This window comes from Vulpes vulpes, chromosome 4 (assembly GCF_048418805.1).
Source record: "Vulpes vulpes isolate BD-2025 chromosome 4, VulVul3, whole genome shotgun sequence".
Taxonomy (NCBI): Eukaryota; Metazoa; Chordata; class Mammalia; order Carnivora; family Canidae; genus Vulpes; species Vulpes vulpes.
The window spans coordinates 83874166-83889765 of record NC_132783.1 but is presented as its reverse complement, the minus strand read 5'-3'; the positions used below and the strand labels follow the sequence as shown (position 1 = coordinate 83889765).

Here is a 15600-nt window from a genome sequence, read left to right as displayed (position 1 = left end):
CCCCGGTTCAAAGCTCATCTGCACGTGAAGGGAAAGAAGGCAAAGGCCCAGGCAGACTAGAGTAAAAAAGGAGTTTATATATTTATAAATGCCAAATAAATACCAGAGGCCACCCAATGCCCCCTCCCAGACAGGGCTGTCTCCCCCAACCCTAGGCTTCTAGGGTCTGAGACATCTTGGCCCCAAGCTACAGCCCAAGAGCAGCTGCCAGTCTGGGCTACCAGAGAACTGAGTGGGGAGGATCTGTCCAGCCAAGATTCACTCCCTCTGTGTGAGGGGCCCCCATAGCCACAGGCCTGTGTCCCTGTATAGGACCCTAGAGGGGCCAGACTCATGGGGAGAAGGTGGTCATCTCGAGGGAGACCCGCTGCCACAGCTCCTTGGTCTGTTTGCTGCGCTTGAGGTTCTGCAGGATGTCGTTGAACTGCATCATGCCCATGGGTGTCAGGCAGAAGGCGCTGCGGGCACTGCGGATCGCGTTCACAAAGTCGTCGTAGTCGGCAGGGGTCAGGTGAATCAAGCGGTGGTGGATGTACTAGAAGAGGATGAGCCACTAAGCACAGAATCAGGCCCATCCTCCCTAGCGCACGGGGTAATCTGTTCCCTGCCTGCCCAGGAAGTGCTCTGCCCTACTCCATACTTCCTAGGTTGTCACCTGCATGTATGCCTGCTGGCAGCGCTGCACCAGTTGGTGGAAGGCCGGGGCACGCAGGTGGTTGTGGGCATGAGCAGGGCTCAGCCGCTGCAGCGTCTCCATGACGATCTCCTGCAGCACAAACGGGCTCAGCACCCCCTTGGCTGCCCCCACACAGAACTGGTGCACGTAGTTCACTCCTGGGGGGCAGGGGGAGGGGCATGAGACGGGGGTGGCCACCTCTGCCCTAGGGACCCAACTTTTATCTCTCAGCTCTGGCCTGGCAGAGAGCCTCCCTCCACCCCAGGAGCTGAGGTAACCCCCCCACCCCCCGCGCACGCACACATACCCGACCAAGGCCTCAACTCTGAGCAAGAGCTAGGAAGGAGGTCTGGGATAGGAAGGTGGGGGAAGCGGGAGGGGGGCGGACAATGGTCCTGGGGAGAGGAGGTGTTACCCAGCTTTGCTGCCAGCCCCAGCAACCATTTGACATCATCAGTGTAGGGGGGGGAGCGGGAGAAGTTGTTGGGGTGATCATTGTGTGCTCTGCGACCCAGCATCTCCAGTGCCAGCATTCCTGGAAGAGGGTGGGAACCAGGATGTACCCACACGGTGGGGGTACATCCTTTTTCATCCTCTACCCCAACATGGTACACCTGACCCCACAGTAAACCAATTAAGAGCTGTGGGGAGGGAGGTGTCGCTGAAGAGCTTGTGGCACAACTGCAGGTGGGGGCACAAAAAGGGACCTCCTCTCACCAACACGGTAGGCAGCGTGCAGGTGGTGCAGGCTGTGTGGGTTGACAGGCTGACTGTGTGTCTCCTCCTCGGGTGGTGGAAACCCCCCGCTCACCAGAGGGCTGGGCTGTGTAGTCAGGGCAGGCAACGAGGCACCCTGGATGGCTGGAAACGTGGATGCTGGATGGACACTGCTCACTGAGGGTGGGATGAAAGCCAGATGAGGAATTCCCGGCCCAAAAGGGGACAGAGAGGGTTCCTCCCCCAACTCCCTGCCCTGTGTACCTCCCCTCCATTCACCTGTTCCCTGTCCCCACAACTCACAGGCCACACTGGTGGGCAGTGGGAGCCCTGGCTCTGTGTGGTAGGGATGTACTGTGATGGGTGCCATGGAAGGGACAGGGAAAGACACAGCAGTGGCAGCAAGTGAGGGGGGAGTCACTGAGTAAGGGTACTGAGCCCCCAAGAAGGCAGGATGCACACCCTAAAGACAGGGAGAAGAGAAGAGGATTCTATTAAGATGTAGCTCTCCCCCTTGGTCCCACAACTGGTGTCCCTACATTTTTTATCTTAGTTGGCTGGCCTGGGTCCCCCAGACCTCCACCACCTCACCAGGACAGCCCTAGGACTCTCCCAGAGGACCCCACTCCAACCCCACACGAACCCTCAATGTTTTTCCACCTGCCCAACCCCCCAGAACACTGGTCTCACCTGTGGGTATGCAGAGCTGGGCACAGGGAAGACGGCAGGCCGGGGCATATGAGGCATTGGGTGGGCAGGGTGTGCTGGGTGGGTGAGGTATTGAGGGCTGCAGGGCAGGTGGGGCTGTAGAGCAGTGTAGGGGTGCAGGCCAGGGGAATGACCATGCCCCAGTCCTGGACCTGGATATAGACTGGACCCCACTGAGATGACTGGCACCACTGTGGCTGCTGCTGTCACTGCTGCTGCTGCCACTGTAACCGGCTCAGTCCCTGGGCCCCCCCTGCCCTCAGGCAGCCCCCGCCCAGCCTCCCCAGCTGCCCTGATCCCACTGGCACTACAGCTTGTAGCCCCTTCACGGGCTGCGGATGAGCCACCTGCTGTTTGCTCATATAGCCAGAACCACTGGTGAGCAACCTCAAACAACACTTCGGGGTATACACCCCCACCCTTTGCTGCCTCTTCCACTGCCATGCAGGCCTTCTCCAACATCAGGTTATCCTGGAAGGGAGGGACACAGAGGGTTAAGGGGAGGGGCTTCCCTCAGGGTCGCTCTTAAATGACATTCCACCACCTCTGAGTTGGCTGGTTCCCGGGGAGGCATCAGAGGGTCAGGCCGATGCTCAGAGTCCATGTCAGAGTAATGAGTGCTTCACACAGATGCCGAACAAACAACTGACCAGTAGAAGACCCAGGTTATAGTCCTAGTTCCAAACTAACTTACACCCCCTCCCATCCAATTCCACTGTGTCCCTAAAGTCTGCCCTGAGTATTCCAGCCTGCTGATCGCCTCCATCCCTAAAGCATAGGCCTCCATTTCCTTAAACTATAAAATAGGAATAATCCTAATCTCAGAGTCGTATGGTGAAAGAAGAAATGGATGTGAAAGTGCATTAACAGCACAACAGGACAAACGGGATAATCTGTGAGCTCCAGGACACAGGAATCAAGAGCTGAACTATTGATTTTCCTCATGCCCAAAGTCCCTGCCCAGATGCCTCAAAGCAGGTCCCCAGATTGCCCATAGAAATACCTGCTCCTTGCACTGCACCAGGGCCCGCTGGATCTCATTAGGGTTCAATGCATGGGCATGAGGCAGGCAGCTGAGGGCTAGCTCCGCCGCTGCCCTCACCATATTGGAGTCTCGTGCCCGTGATGCCCTGTCAGCCAGGGATGCAACCTCAGGGGGTGTCAGGTGTCCATCCCAGCACTCTACCAGTATAGTCAGAGCTGCACTGCCAATCTCCATTGCCTGACCTTTAGGGAAAGGAGCAAAAATCAGAATGGGGTGAGTATGGGCACCTCTGGGGAGTGCAAGTGGTGTCTGAGATCAGTAATTCCATGAAGATAAGACTCTTAGCTCTATCAATAAACCCCCCCCCTCCCATACCCAAATCAAGACACTGGGTTTACCTGTAATCCAGGAAACGTGGGAAGAATAAGTACGTGAGAGCCAGTTGGGAGAAACAAAGTTGTGCAGGCCAAGGGCATAAAGCCCAATCTCGAAGGCGCAAAGGTGCAGGTTGCGGTGAGGACCCTGGTGGCCCCCTGAGGAAGATGGATGTGTGAAAATTGAAGTGCTGCTGTTGCCCCCTGCCTTGATCAGCACCGTCTTCGCCAACTCGAAGTAGAAGTGTGCAGCTGCCTCTGATGGCTGATTGGGTACATGGGGGGCATGACTCTCGGGACGGCGGCCCTTGTACCTGAAGGGGCAATGGGGTAGGGACGGGGATTGGGGTTTCTCTGAAATGGGTATCCAGGTTGTTCGGGTAAGACCAGGGTAAGGGGTTATGGGGGAACATTAGCTGGATTACACTAGGGATATGGCTCTGAGGGTGGGCCAGAGGAGAGGAGATGGGTATTTCTTCCACTGACCTGCCAACCTCAACGGTCTTTGCCCGGGCCCCTCCACTGGCACTGGCCCGGCGACTTCCACTGGAGGACGAGGAGCCCAGGGAGTCCGAGGAAGAACTGCTAATGCTGTCACTGTCCTGTCCTCGGCCCCAGGAGGTGGGGGCCCAGCCCCCTCGAAGTGGCCTCCGGCTTAAGGTGGGGGAGCTGTCCGACGTCGTTTCAGGGGCACTGCTGTCAATGCTGGCCATGCCTAACCCCCCAAGACAAGTCAGTCTCAGAAGCCAGAAGTTCCAGAGTTCAGACTTCAGGAATATCCTTCCCTCCATGTCATCCCACAGGCTGTCATACCTGTGTGTTTCTTCTTAGGCCGCCCTGGGGAGCCCCAGCCCCGTCCATTGTAGCCTCCACGACTGCCAAGTGCCAGGCGGCTGGGAACCTTCCCTTCTGGCCTTGGGGTCAAGGCTGCCTCAGATGGGAGACCCTCACAGGGAGAATGTGGGGAACTTTCTAGGTGAGAGAAAATAGAACATTGGGATGAGCTCAGGAAAGGGGACCCCAACATGGTTCCTATACCATTCATCCCCCCTGCCCAGTGCCCCCACCTCACCAGGCACATTCTTCTCTGTGAAGCCCTCAGTGGGGCCTGGCCCAGCCCCTGCCACACTCCCTGGCTGAGCAGGCCCTGCAGAGCCCGAGGTCAGTGGTTGCAGGGCCCCTGGGGCAGATGGGCCCCCATGCTTTGAAGGAGACCTCTGGCTGGCTGTGGCTGGGCGGCTGGATGAGTAGAACGAACTCAGTGTTTGGGGCTTATGCGTCTGGCTCTCTCGGTCCAAGAGTTTGTCTAAGATCTGAGAACAGAAGCAGACAAGATCCCCTTTAGCTCCTGACTTCTATTTCTATTTACCTTCCTCTCTCTTTGAAACAGCTTCCAGAAGCCCTCCCCAGTTAACAACCATAGGAGGATCCCCCCCATCCCCCAGATAGGGGCTGGCTTACGTATCTTGGTATCCTAACACTTAACCATAGGACTGAGTATATGGATATTCAATAAATATGAAATAAATGTAAAACTGACTTTATGCCCTTTGCTTTTCTTCTTCCACCCCCAGCCCAAGCACTCCTTTGAGACCATTAGTCTTCTTTTTTAGTCAGTGGTTTTTTTGTTTAGTTTTTTAGAGGGAGAGTGTGTGTGTAAGTGGGGTAGGGAGGGCCAGAGGGAGAAGAGAGAGAGAATCCCAAGCAGGCTCCATGCCAAGTACAGAGCCTGACACAGGGTTCAGTCTCATGACCTTGAGATCATGACCTGTGCTGAAATCAAGAGTCAGACGCTGAACCGACTAAGTTACTCAGCAACCCCCCCCACACCCCATTTGGTCTTACTCTTTATGAAGTGTCCCCAGAATTCTCCATTAATCTCCTATGGGCAGTATAGCCCTTTCCTTATTGTACTGGAATCCCCTGAGAAAGATGGTAAAATTTGCTGCCCATCAAAATCCCAGTACCTCTGTCCCTACCTTTTTAAGCTTGGCTTGGTCATCCTTGTAAGTGATCATTAGAGCCAGTGCCAGGTCACCCTTCTCCCGACGTGTGCCTTCACACAGGAGGGGATGCTCTGCCTCACTCACTGTTGTTTTCATACCTGTGAGAAGAAGGGTCTCATAGGGACTGAGAATGGCCATAACTCCCAAGATGCCAAAGGTGAACAGGCCAGGGCTACTGAGTCAACCAGCATATGACATAAGGAGTTCTGATCCAACCCACATCCCCTGTGGAAGGTCCCCACCACTTATTATACCCAGCCTTAGCTCCGATCTACGTTTTAAGACCTTCATAAGCTGGCCCACTCTACCTTCATAGCATATCCATCATTTCAAGGAAGTTGGACTCCTCACTCTCATGAAGACTCAATTATCCCTGTTTTTATTCATGGTCTTTTGTCCCTCTACCAAAAACCTAACTGATCTTTTAACCTACATTCCATATTCTATATCCTCCTGGAGTCCTTTTCCTAGATTTTTGTTTTGCTGCTCTTATAACACCCAACAGCCATAGCACACATTTTGTTCCTAAATTCTTGACTGTCTCATAGGCAGTACTTGGCTTATACACGTCATTCTGGCTGTCCCACTGCCATGCAGCCCCTTCAAAACAGGGCCACATCTCACACCCTTCCTGGCCACAGGCTTAGCTCATAGTTGTGCTCAAGATAGTCTAAACTCACCTAAGGCAGCAACTGCTGCTTCAAATCCCAGCTCCTCATCCCCAGGCATCTCGTTGTTCCAGTTACGACTTGGAGGCCGGGAACCCGTGGGAGAAACCACTGGACGAAAGTTGAAGTTAGTCAGCCAGACAGAAGCATCATGGGGAAGAATAAAATGTAGGGAACCCAAGACTCTTATCATTCCAGACCTCTCATGAAGCTGCCTGATGGGTCCCAAAGGCAATTCAGAGCTTTGGGGCTCTTGGTTTCTCCTGAGAGAAAACTACTCCTACCCAAGATTCCTACTTGCTATAAAGTCATGCACCATACCTGGAGCACAGAGAACGTCAAAGATGAAACTGGCCAACATGAGAGGCAAAACAGGCCGATAGTCACAGAGCGTCCCCTCCCGAAGCTCCTCTGCCCGGCACCGCATGGTACTCATCTCACTTGGACCCAGAGGAATCTTCTTGAGCAGGGCAGCCACCTCAGACTCCTGGTATGCCAGCTTCACCTAACAGCATAAGCACAGCTCAGACCTCTGTTGTGCCAGTGCACATCAAGCCGCAGGGCTCTGAGGAGATTGCAGTACAAGGCTCAGATAGATAGAACCTCTGACCTCCAAAGCCTTGGTAGAAGCTGGGGGCCGCTGTAGCTCCAAGGCAAACATGCCAACTCGGAAGGCCAGGTTGTGGTGCTCTGGACGTTCACTTAGCACTGTTAATAGGAAGGCTGCCTTGGTCAGGGTGTTGGTGGCCACCCAGGTCTGACGGCTCGTAGATACCTTGTTCTTCTTGCCCTAAAGAAGTAAGTGCAAGGAGGCAGGCTGATGAGTCTGACTCATCTTGGTGGAGTGAGAAGGAGGCTCTCACTTGGGGTGGGGCATAGAAGAGGGTTGGGGCAAGTGGGGAGGTAGGTGGGAGTCTCTCACCTTGGCAGGGGGCGGCTCTACCTTGAGGTCGGGTGGGTTGGCTAGCAGGTCCTGGGCAAGCTCCACGGTGAGGCGGGAGGCCTCACTGCTGTAGCCATGCGCATGCAGGGCCTCAGCACAGGCAAACAACACCTGGGGAGGACATGGGCCGCACACAGGCTGAAGCCCTAACTTCCAGGGGCAGGACACCATACTCACTCATGCGGCACACATCCCATGAGTCCTTGCTATATGCTAGGCCCTCTACTGGTCCTGGGTATACCACAGGAACTCACAGTCTGATTAGAGAAACAGACACACAAACACACAAACCAGCGTGAAGCCAGCTACCATTGGGAAAGGTCGAGAGGGGAACAGGTGGGTAAGATACCTCACTGGGACCTGGGGTGGAGAAGCAATCTCAGGGACAACTTCCTAGAGGAAGGGATCTCTGAGATATCTGAGACCTGAGGAAGGAATAGGAACTAACTGGGTAAAGTGAGGGAGAACATTCTACGCAGAAAGGCCAATCTGTGCAAATATAAGGATGCAAGAAAAAGCATGGCAAGCTAGAGGAATGGTTCAGCTGACCAGTATAAAGGACAGAAGAGCTGGATGAGGCTGCAGAAGCACACAAAGATCGGACCAAGTAGAGCCTCACAGGTCATGCCAAGGGCCTTCATTTTTAAACTCAGGGCAGTGAGAAATCACTGAATACTTTTAAGCATCAGAGCGACACAACCAGACAGCCCAGGAAAATCAACATGGAAGCAGTGAAGAGAATGGATGGCAGGCAGGAGGGCCAGTTAGGAGCCCCACCACAGGATTCTAACAGCCATGCTCTAGTCCTGACACCCCTGACTAGAGCCAGACGGCCCCTCTCCCAGCTGTGGCTAAGGAGCACCCTCAGCGTCCTCTCGGCGTCCTCTCACCTCCATGCGGCTCTCCTGTTCCAGTGGCTTCAGCCCGGCAAACAGGTCGTGCTCCTCCCCGGCCCCGCCCTCGGCCTTCTCTTCCTCGCCCCCAGCCCCATCCTGGGCATTCAGATAATATGCCTGGTAGTCATCATCCTCCTCTCCGACTGCAGTGGCTGCCTCTTTGGTTTTGGGGAGCCCATTGCCACTCTCATCTGTGGAAGGGAGGTCATCCCGGGTACAGACCTCCCCAGGCAAGAGGCCACGGGGGCCAGCAGAGGCTGTGGGCGGCTCAGGCCCTTCCGAGAAGTACACACCACCATCTTCTTCGTAAGTATCTGGGGGCTCAGGAAGGAAGGTGGGTGGACCTCGGGAGCCACCAGCAGGAGGGCAGGGTGGCGGGCTCTCAGGGAATCCACCAAAGGTGCTGGCCTCTGCACCCAGGGCCAGGCTGCTGTCATCCAGGCTCATCTCGGCCAGATCTGGCTCCAGGGAGCTGTCTTCACTGCTCAGCCGTCGCTTGCTGCCGCCGCCTGATGACCCCTTGCCCCCACTGCCAGCCCCACCCAGTGCCTTGGCTTTGCCCCCACCTGGGCCCATCTTATGCAGGGCCTTATCTCCCCCCTCCGCAGAAAGGCGGCGGGGACCCCGCTGCGACGAGGGGACCCCCTCACCCAATCCCTTGCGCTTGGCCCCCGGCTCCTTGGGCCGCACAGCCGGCTCAGAAGGGAGAGCTCGGGGCCGCTCCCGGGATTCCTCCAGGCCTCCAGGGCGGGAGGCACCTGGCCGAGGCGGCAGGGCCCGGGCCCAGCACAGCGCCAACTTCCGGTCAGTGCCGCTGTAGGTGACACCAGGAAGTGGGTAGGCCTCTTCCCAGTTGAAGTAGCAGGCCTCCACTGCTGGCCGGAAGCCAGGGAAGAGCCGCTCCAGGGTCTTTTTGTGCTGTCCCCGCTTCACATTCTCAATCACCTTCAGCTGCCACTGGCGTAGCTGTGCACACAGTTCCCGGCGACTGTGGGAACAAAGTTGGGGAGGCTGCAGGGGGGCTACATTCTGCCCTGAGAGGAGATGGAAGGAGACAGAGCCGGCACGAACCCCAGAAGGGGGGCCCAAGGAAGGCCCCAGGGAAGCACTGCTCCAAACAGCCCGTACCCATCACTCCAACACTCAGGCATCTGGGAAAGCGGGAGCTATTTCGGGGAGGGAAGGAAGAAAGCCTCTCAGAAAAAGAACTCCTAAATCTCCAGCAACCCTAATACTCAGCACCTGCCATTTCCTGAGGAGTAGAAGAGAACACGTCTATGGGTCTGGGAGATGAGGGCTCGGTCTGTCTGGGCTGGCCCGAGATGGGTGCCATGGCGAGCGTGAGGAGAGACTCACCGCTGGGGACTGAGTGCAGGGTCCAGAACAGCTAGCCTCCACAGGGTGACCATCTCGTCACACATGCTGGCACACGCATGGGCGGCCACCTCCGACTGCCCATTGCTGCGGCCCGTGTGCCCACTGGCGCTGCTGTGTGAGGCTGAGGTACGCACGCTGTACCACCAACCCGTTATCTGGAAACAAAGAGGGCCCCGAGATGCACCTAGCAGCCCGGAGAAAGAAAGAGTGGTGCTCCCCAGTGTCCCCATCAGGAGGGAGGCGAGGGTAAGGGAAGGAGAAAACGAACCACAGCGGGGCTTGCCAACCCCAGAGGGTTACCTGTTCATAGGTGAGGCACTGGTCAGTGAGGATCTCCAACAAGGGAGCAGCATTACTGTCCCTCCGTTTGAACATCTCCCGCACGATGCTAAGTAGGTTCCAGACCCCCTCTGGCTCGCGGCCCCTCAGAGGGCGCAGCAGACAGGCCCACTCGGCAGCAGCCGGAGGTTCCGTGGAAGACAGATACATGGAGTTCACGTCACTGTGAAGGCAGTGGATGGAAAATGCTAACCCTGAGATGGGTCGCAGGAAACAAGAGAAAGTGCACCAGGGCTTTGACACAAAAGGGGTCCTGACCCCAAACATGGAGTGGGGGGAAGGACGCTACAACAACAATTCTTGATCCACAAGTATTAACAGAACAAAGTGCTGTCAATCTGTCAACAGCCTGAAGGACGCTCCCCTGCACCACAGACACAGGCATGAAGCGATCCATTTACCTGAAGACCACAGGCGAGGGTCCACAGAACTTGTGCAATGTCTTCTTGATGTTGTCAGTGAGTGTGGATTCATCCAAATACCAAGTACTCTGGTCAGAGGCGGAGGGCCCTGCTGTGGGGTCTGGGGGTGACAGGCAGTCAGTTACCTAGAGATAGGGGCCTGGATTCGCCTGACAGCAGCAAGCTGTTTTTAGTCAGCGGTGCTCTGCGCTACCAGCTTGCTTCCTTCCCACTGCCCTTCCTTCTCTCCACACTCACCGGGGGCTCCACACACAGTGTTGATGGCCGTGGACTGCGAAGAGAGGAGTTCATCCAGAAGACGCTGGGCTGTGGGGAGGATCTGAGCGGGGAAAGGGACAAAGGCACAGATGACTCCAGGAGGCACTGCTCTAACATGAAGACTCTAACATGAGCGCAGTCCTGAGCTCGGGGGCTGGAGGAGGGCACGCCTCACTCACCTGCTGAGGGAGTTCACTGATGAGGTACTGGGCAAACTTCTGTAGCTGGTCCCTCTGCAGCCGAGACAGGGACTCTGAGACTGGGGCACGCAGGCAGACTGCAGAAGCCTGAAGGGGACACGGAGAGAAATAGAACAAGCTGAGAGAAGGCTTGCTGACGCCGGAGCTGGGAAAGACAGGCAGATTCAGGGAGGCGAGGGGGCTCACATTGTGGCCAGGCATGCAGCAGAGAAGGGGGGGATGGAGCGTAGGATAGGGCCGGGATAAATTGGGAGGGCCTCACGTTGTGGATGCGGAAGAGACAGAGTGCCACGACGTGAGTGCACCATTTGGCCCCAGCCCCACAGGTGCAGCTGCAGGAAGTGACCCGGCAGCGGTCAAACATCACAGCCACGTTGTAGGCCCCTTTGGGGGGGACCATCTGAGGTGGCACCACTGTAGCACTCAGGTGGAACCCTGGGAAGAAACATGGGTATGGTCAGGGAGAGCCATCGAGACATAATTCTCTGCCCTCAACCCTGGCCCTGCAGTTATCCTGACGACCTGCTCTGGCTTCTTGCAGTAGGTCCTTCATTCCTAACACAGGGGATAGGAGGAGCAGGGGGTGCCACAGGGCGCAAGAGGACCCTTACCTATCTGCAGTGGGTCTTTCACAGCCCTCATGCGGAACAGCTGATCGCCTCGCTGGAACTCGTCCGCACTGCCATTGGCCAGGCAGGAATACAGCCTGATAGTGAAGAAGAAGACACAGCCACAACTCAGCAAATACCCTTCAAGAGACCCTGTCAGACACCACAATGCCCTGGGCACTCTCCCCCCAGTGTCACTCCCTCTTAGGGAAAATCCCAGGCACTCTCTCCTCCCCTTGTCGTCTTCTTACCACAGCCCCAAATACAGTATCTCCTTTGTTCTGTAGGAAGCCCAGCACACAGTGTGGAATATCAGGACCCACTCCCCACCATCAGTCCTTTAGCCTCACCGGATATCCTCTTCATTCTCAGGGAAGCTCCAAAAAGCAATTCGGAGCTGTAGCTGTTCAGGCACTGGGGGATAAACTTTCTCCACCACTTCAAATGGGATATGAAATGCCACCTGCTTTGCTGATAGTTCCACCAATGGGATCACCAGTCCATCTTGGAAACAAATGTTTGGGTGAGGGTAAAGAGAAGGGGAAATGAAAAGGGCCATGATTACTTGGCACCAATGCCAGTGCCTAACTTCTTGGGCCCCACTTCACTATGAAAGAAAGGGGAGATCTGGATGAAAAACCCAGGGACGTTCCAATTAGGATACATTAACCCTTAAGGCTCCATCTGGGGGAGGGGAGCTAATCAACTACAACCAACAGCCTGCTACCTAAGGTCTAGAAGAGAAGTTACCAGGGATATCCCAGAAATTCCTGGCCAAACAGGTGTGTTCCAAGATCCTAGCAAGTAACCCCTCTCACATGGCTCGGCATCTAATTTCCCTCATACCTAGCACTTTAGATTCATATTACATTGTTAATGTCTCTTCCTCTGACATTCTCTTCTCTAGTTGCTTTTTTACTATCCCTTTTTCTCTAGATGACTCTAGACCTCTACCTAAGGAGTGAAGATAGGCCAGAACCCAGAGGAGTTAAGAGAGAGAGGTCCAGTAAAAGAGAGACTGCATGTCCTCTGGCACACCTGAGCCTTGGCTTCCTACAATGCAAGCCTGTGAAGGGGGGTGGGGAGGAAGATGGGTTATCCTAGGAAAACCTAGCTACTGCTCCTGTAATCACCTGCAGCAGGATGGAGTTGCTACTCAATGTTTCCTGCACTGTTTTAATCAAAAAGTGATGAAACAAAAACAGATTGCAAACATATCTCACCAAATTGCTAATCAGAGTAGAAGACAGATCAGAAAATCATGGAACTGAAAGAAACCTTTTTTTAAAAAGTTAATCTCCTTATTTTACAAGCAAGCAACTGGGGGTAGCCCGGGATGGCAGGGGGTTTGGGGAATGACATGCTTTTCTAGATTTTAACCTATTCAGGAAAATACTGATATGCTGAAAATTTTCATCAACATGACTTCAGTTACTTCCCTCTAAGCCCCAAGGCTACCCATACATGCAAATGTGAGAAAAGCAAAGAAACCATAGAAGACCCACAGTGAAACTGCCTATGATCTTTGTGGGCATGTGGGTGTGTGTACACAGAACATACTCCACCTCTCCAACTGAAGTTGAACACTACCACTCCTAACGAGTCACATGTGTACATTTCTCTCTGTCCCAGTGGTGCTAAAAGCGCTAAAAATCTCTGCAGGGCAGTTTGGAAAACAGGACTCTTGGAATGGCTGGAGTAGAATCACACCCCCAAATGCCGAAAAAAGTCGGCTTGCATTGAGGCCCAGGACAAAAACTGTGCCGTGAGGAAGGCAGGGAAAGGATGTGGTGAGTCTTGAGGCTGTGGGTCTTCACTTATCCTCACTCTCCCCTCAATCCCCTTTAATTAAAGGAAAAATCTTCACAGCACTGCTCAGTTAATTCACTGAAAGACCCAAGGATGAAAGAAGCTTACTGCAAAAAAAAAAAAAAAAAAAAAAAAAAAACCCAGTAAGAATGTTTCATAAGGAAACTCTAGAAACAATTACCTACACTCTTCCCCGGGGTCCCAGATGATAGAAATCTAAGGCTCTAATCCAGCGGTCCCAGCCTGGGCTCCTGACAGATGTTCAACATGGCTGGGAACCAAGCCTCTGATCTGAACCTATGTAACTATGGAATCTCCTCTCACAGGCCAGTTCACCTACACTTTCCTCTGGATGGAACCCCTTCCTGGTGTAGCCAGGATCAGAGGCTGTCATCGCCCTTAACAGGAAGTTCCCAACGCACTTTGCAGTGGGGTCGACACACCTCAAGTGGTTCCCTTCTTCACGATCCACCCCCTACCCGCCTTCTCTTCTATTTTTCTGGCTCGCCACGGGCTGAACTCGGTAAGTACTCCCAAAGTCAGGGGAGTTTTTTTTCTCCTACCCCATCTCTAAGACAAATGAACCACAAAAGATGTACTTTGTCGTTAATCCTACCCACCGGAGGATTTCCCAGCCCTCACTCCCATACACACGCACACAGGCGCGCGCGCGCGCGCGCTGGCGTGGAGGAGCCAAGCCCAGGAAGACTGGAAAAGCGAGTCCAGAAGTCCGTTCCGAGCTTGGGACAGCTCGCGGCCGGGACAGCTCCCGAGCAGGGACAGCTCCCCAGCAAGGCCCGAGCAGAGCCAGTCCGCTCCCTTCCCCCTCCGCTCACCCTCACCTCGCATTCTGGTACCGCCGCTGCCACCGCCGCCACCGCCGCCAGTGGGGGAATTGGGCCCCGCGGACTGTTTGCGCCATCCCCGCCAGTTCTGGCAGAGGCTCTCGGCCTCGGAGATGAAGGAACAGAGCGAATCCTCCTCAAAGCGGTCCGAATCTTCGAATGAAAAGCGCTCTCCGTCCTCCCATTCCGCGAACATCAGCTCCATGGGGCCTGCACCCCCCGGGGCCGGGTCCCCCCCCGCGGATCCGGGGCCTGGGCCGCCGGCCGGGGGCTGAGGGGAGGCCCGGGGCCTGAGGGGCGAGCCGGGGCTGGGGGTGGCCGGGGCGCTCAGGGCGGCCGTGCCGGACGAGGATCTCAAGCCTGGAAGGGATATGGAATCGGGCCTCGCCCAACTGCGAGGTGCGAACAGGGATCGTGGCCAGTATCCGAGACTCCGGGCCCGGACGAAGCGCTCGGCAGCCGGGGCCTCTCGGCGGCTGCGGCGCCGCCTCCCCCATCAGCTGATCTGAACTTCCGGCCGCGCCGGCCACCACCACTTCCGCCCTCGCGCGCTTGGGAACCTGACCCGGGACGGGCAGATGTAGAGGACCTGTCTTCTAATTACTGCATTTCCTGCCTTTTTTTCTCGAACCCACCCTCGGATACCGTAAGAGGAAATCAATACACAGAGGAATATGAAATGACTACAGATCCCAGCAATAACTCGGCGTCCATAATGTCCCCGAGGAATAAACAGCCGCCATGAACGCCGGGAAACGTAGGCTGTCAAGCGATAACACAGAAACTATTAGGTGGAGTTTACGGTTTTAACTCCGGATAGGCCCTGGGGCCGCATAACCTTCTGGGAGTTGTAGTCCAGAAGCCTGCATTCCATCATACTTTTTAATAGGGTCTCTTCAGGGAAGCACCACGAGAAGAACGCACTTGATTTCAGGAAATGGTTGTACGGTTTTGTCAGTGGGTCCTTTTTTTTGTGCTCCGGACCCTTTGGCAGCCTGGCAGTCTTTAGACCCCCCTTCTCCAGTTGTTATAAATGCACAAAATAAAACTTAAAAATTACAAAGGAAACCAATTATGTCGAAATACAATTGCCAAAATAATAAAACAAATTTGTAACACACTGATACTTTATTTACACATTAAGACCCAAATACAGTAATTTTGAAGCTAGTGATGGGTATAAATGATATTGAGGTATCTGAAATCTACTATATGAAAATATGATTTCACATAGGTATTGCTGACATACTGTGGTATGTTTCCCTCAGTCCTAACTGAAGTGCTAAATTTCAGTTGTAGTTAAAGACAAAATTTCTTTCCCATTTATGTCCACAGAACTCAGGTCCATCCCAAAGTGCATAGGCACTGGGCTTCTTCCTACAGCCAAGAGCCTCAGCTTTCAGAACCAGGCAACTGCCCAGTGCTTTATCCATGGGATATGAGGACTATAGGAAGAGGTAGCTGTGGGGGTCAGGGAAGTAAGACCCCTTCTTTATCTTAATAATTACCCCACTGGAGCTTTAGAAACCCCACTGATCCCTTTGTCTATTTAATGCTCTAATATATATAGAAAAGGTTAGGTTAGTTATGCCTGAAAGGGCAGAAGTACCTAAAATGCTACACAATTGTTTCTGATATCAAGGGGTCACAGAAGTTAATGCCTTCAGCAACTAGGGAGGTAACTTAATGAGAGAAGTGAACAGGTGATACAAAAAAGATAACTGCCAAACAAGTTTCAGTTTTACCATTTGGGAGAGGCCAATGCCAGG

General features: G+C 54.4%; 1 protein-coding gene across 5 annotated transcripts; it reads right to left on the bottom strand.

The window, feature by feature from the left end:
• Window positions 1-57: 57 nt before the first annotated feature.
• ZSWIM8 (zinc finger SWIM-type containing 8) lies at window positions 58-14448 on the bottom strand. Of its 5 annotated transcripts, none has more exons than XM_026004782.2 (26): window positions 13829-14448; window positions 11528-11681; window positions 11181-11275; window positions 10832-11004; window positions 10549-10656; window positions 10349-10430; window positions 10091-10211; window positions 9651-9852; window positions 9330-9505; window positions 7968-8961; window positions 7057-7188; window positions 6745-6924; window positions 6456-6639; window positions 6147-6245; window positions 5440-5564; window positions 4533-4773; window positions 4274-4432; window positions 3947-4175; window positions 3485-3774; window positions 3105-3328; window positions 2084-2572; window positions 1673-1856; window positions 1394-1570; window positions 1092-1211; window positions 656-834; window positions 58-535 (listed from the first exon to the last, which is right to left on the bottom strand). In XM_026004782.2, the coding sequence occupies exons 1-26, from the start codon at window positions 14034-14036 to the stop codon at window positions 332-334; spliced, it is 5529 nt and encodes a 1842-aa protein (XP_025860567.1). In that variant the 5' UTR covers window positions 14037-14448; the 3' UTR covers window positions 58-331. The 5 variants fall into 5 exon arrangements, with proteins under 5 accessions (XP_025860567.1, XP_025860549.1, XP_025860577.1 ...); XM_026004764.2 differs by having other exon boundaries at window positions 656-766; XM_026004792.2 differs by having other exon boundaries at window positions 1697-1856.
• Window positions 14449-15600: the final 1152 nt, after the last annotated feature.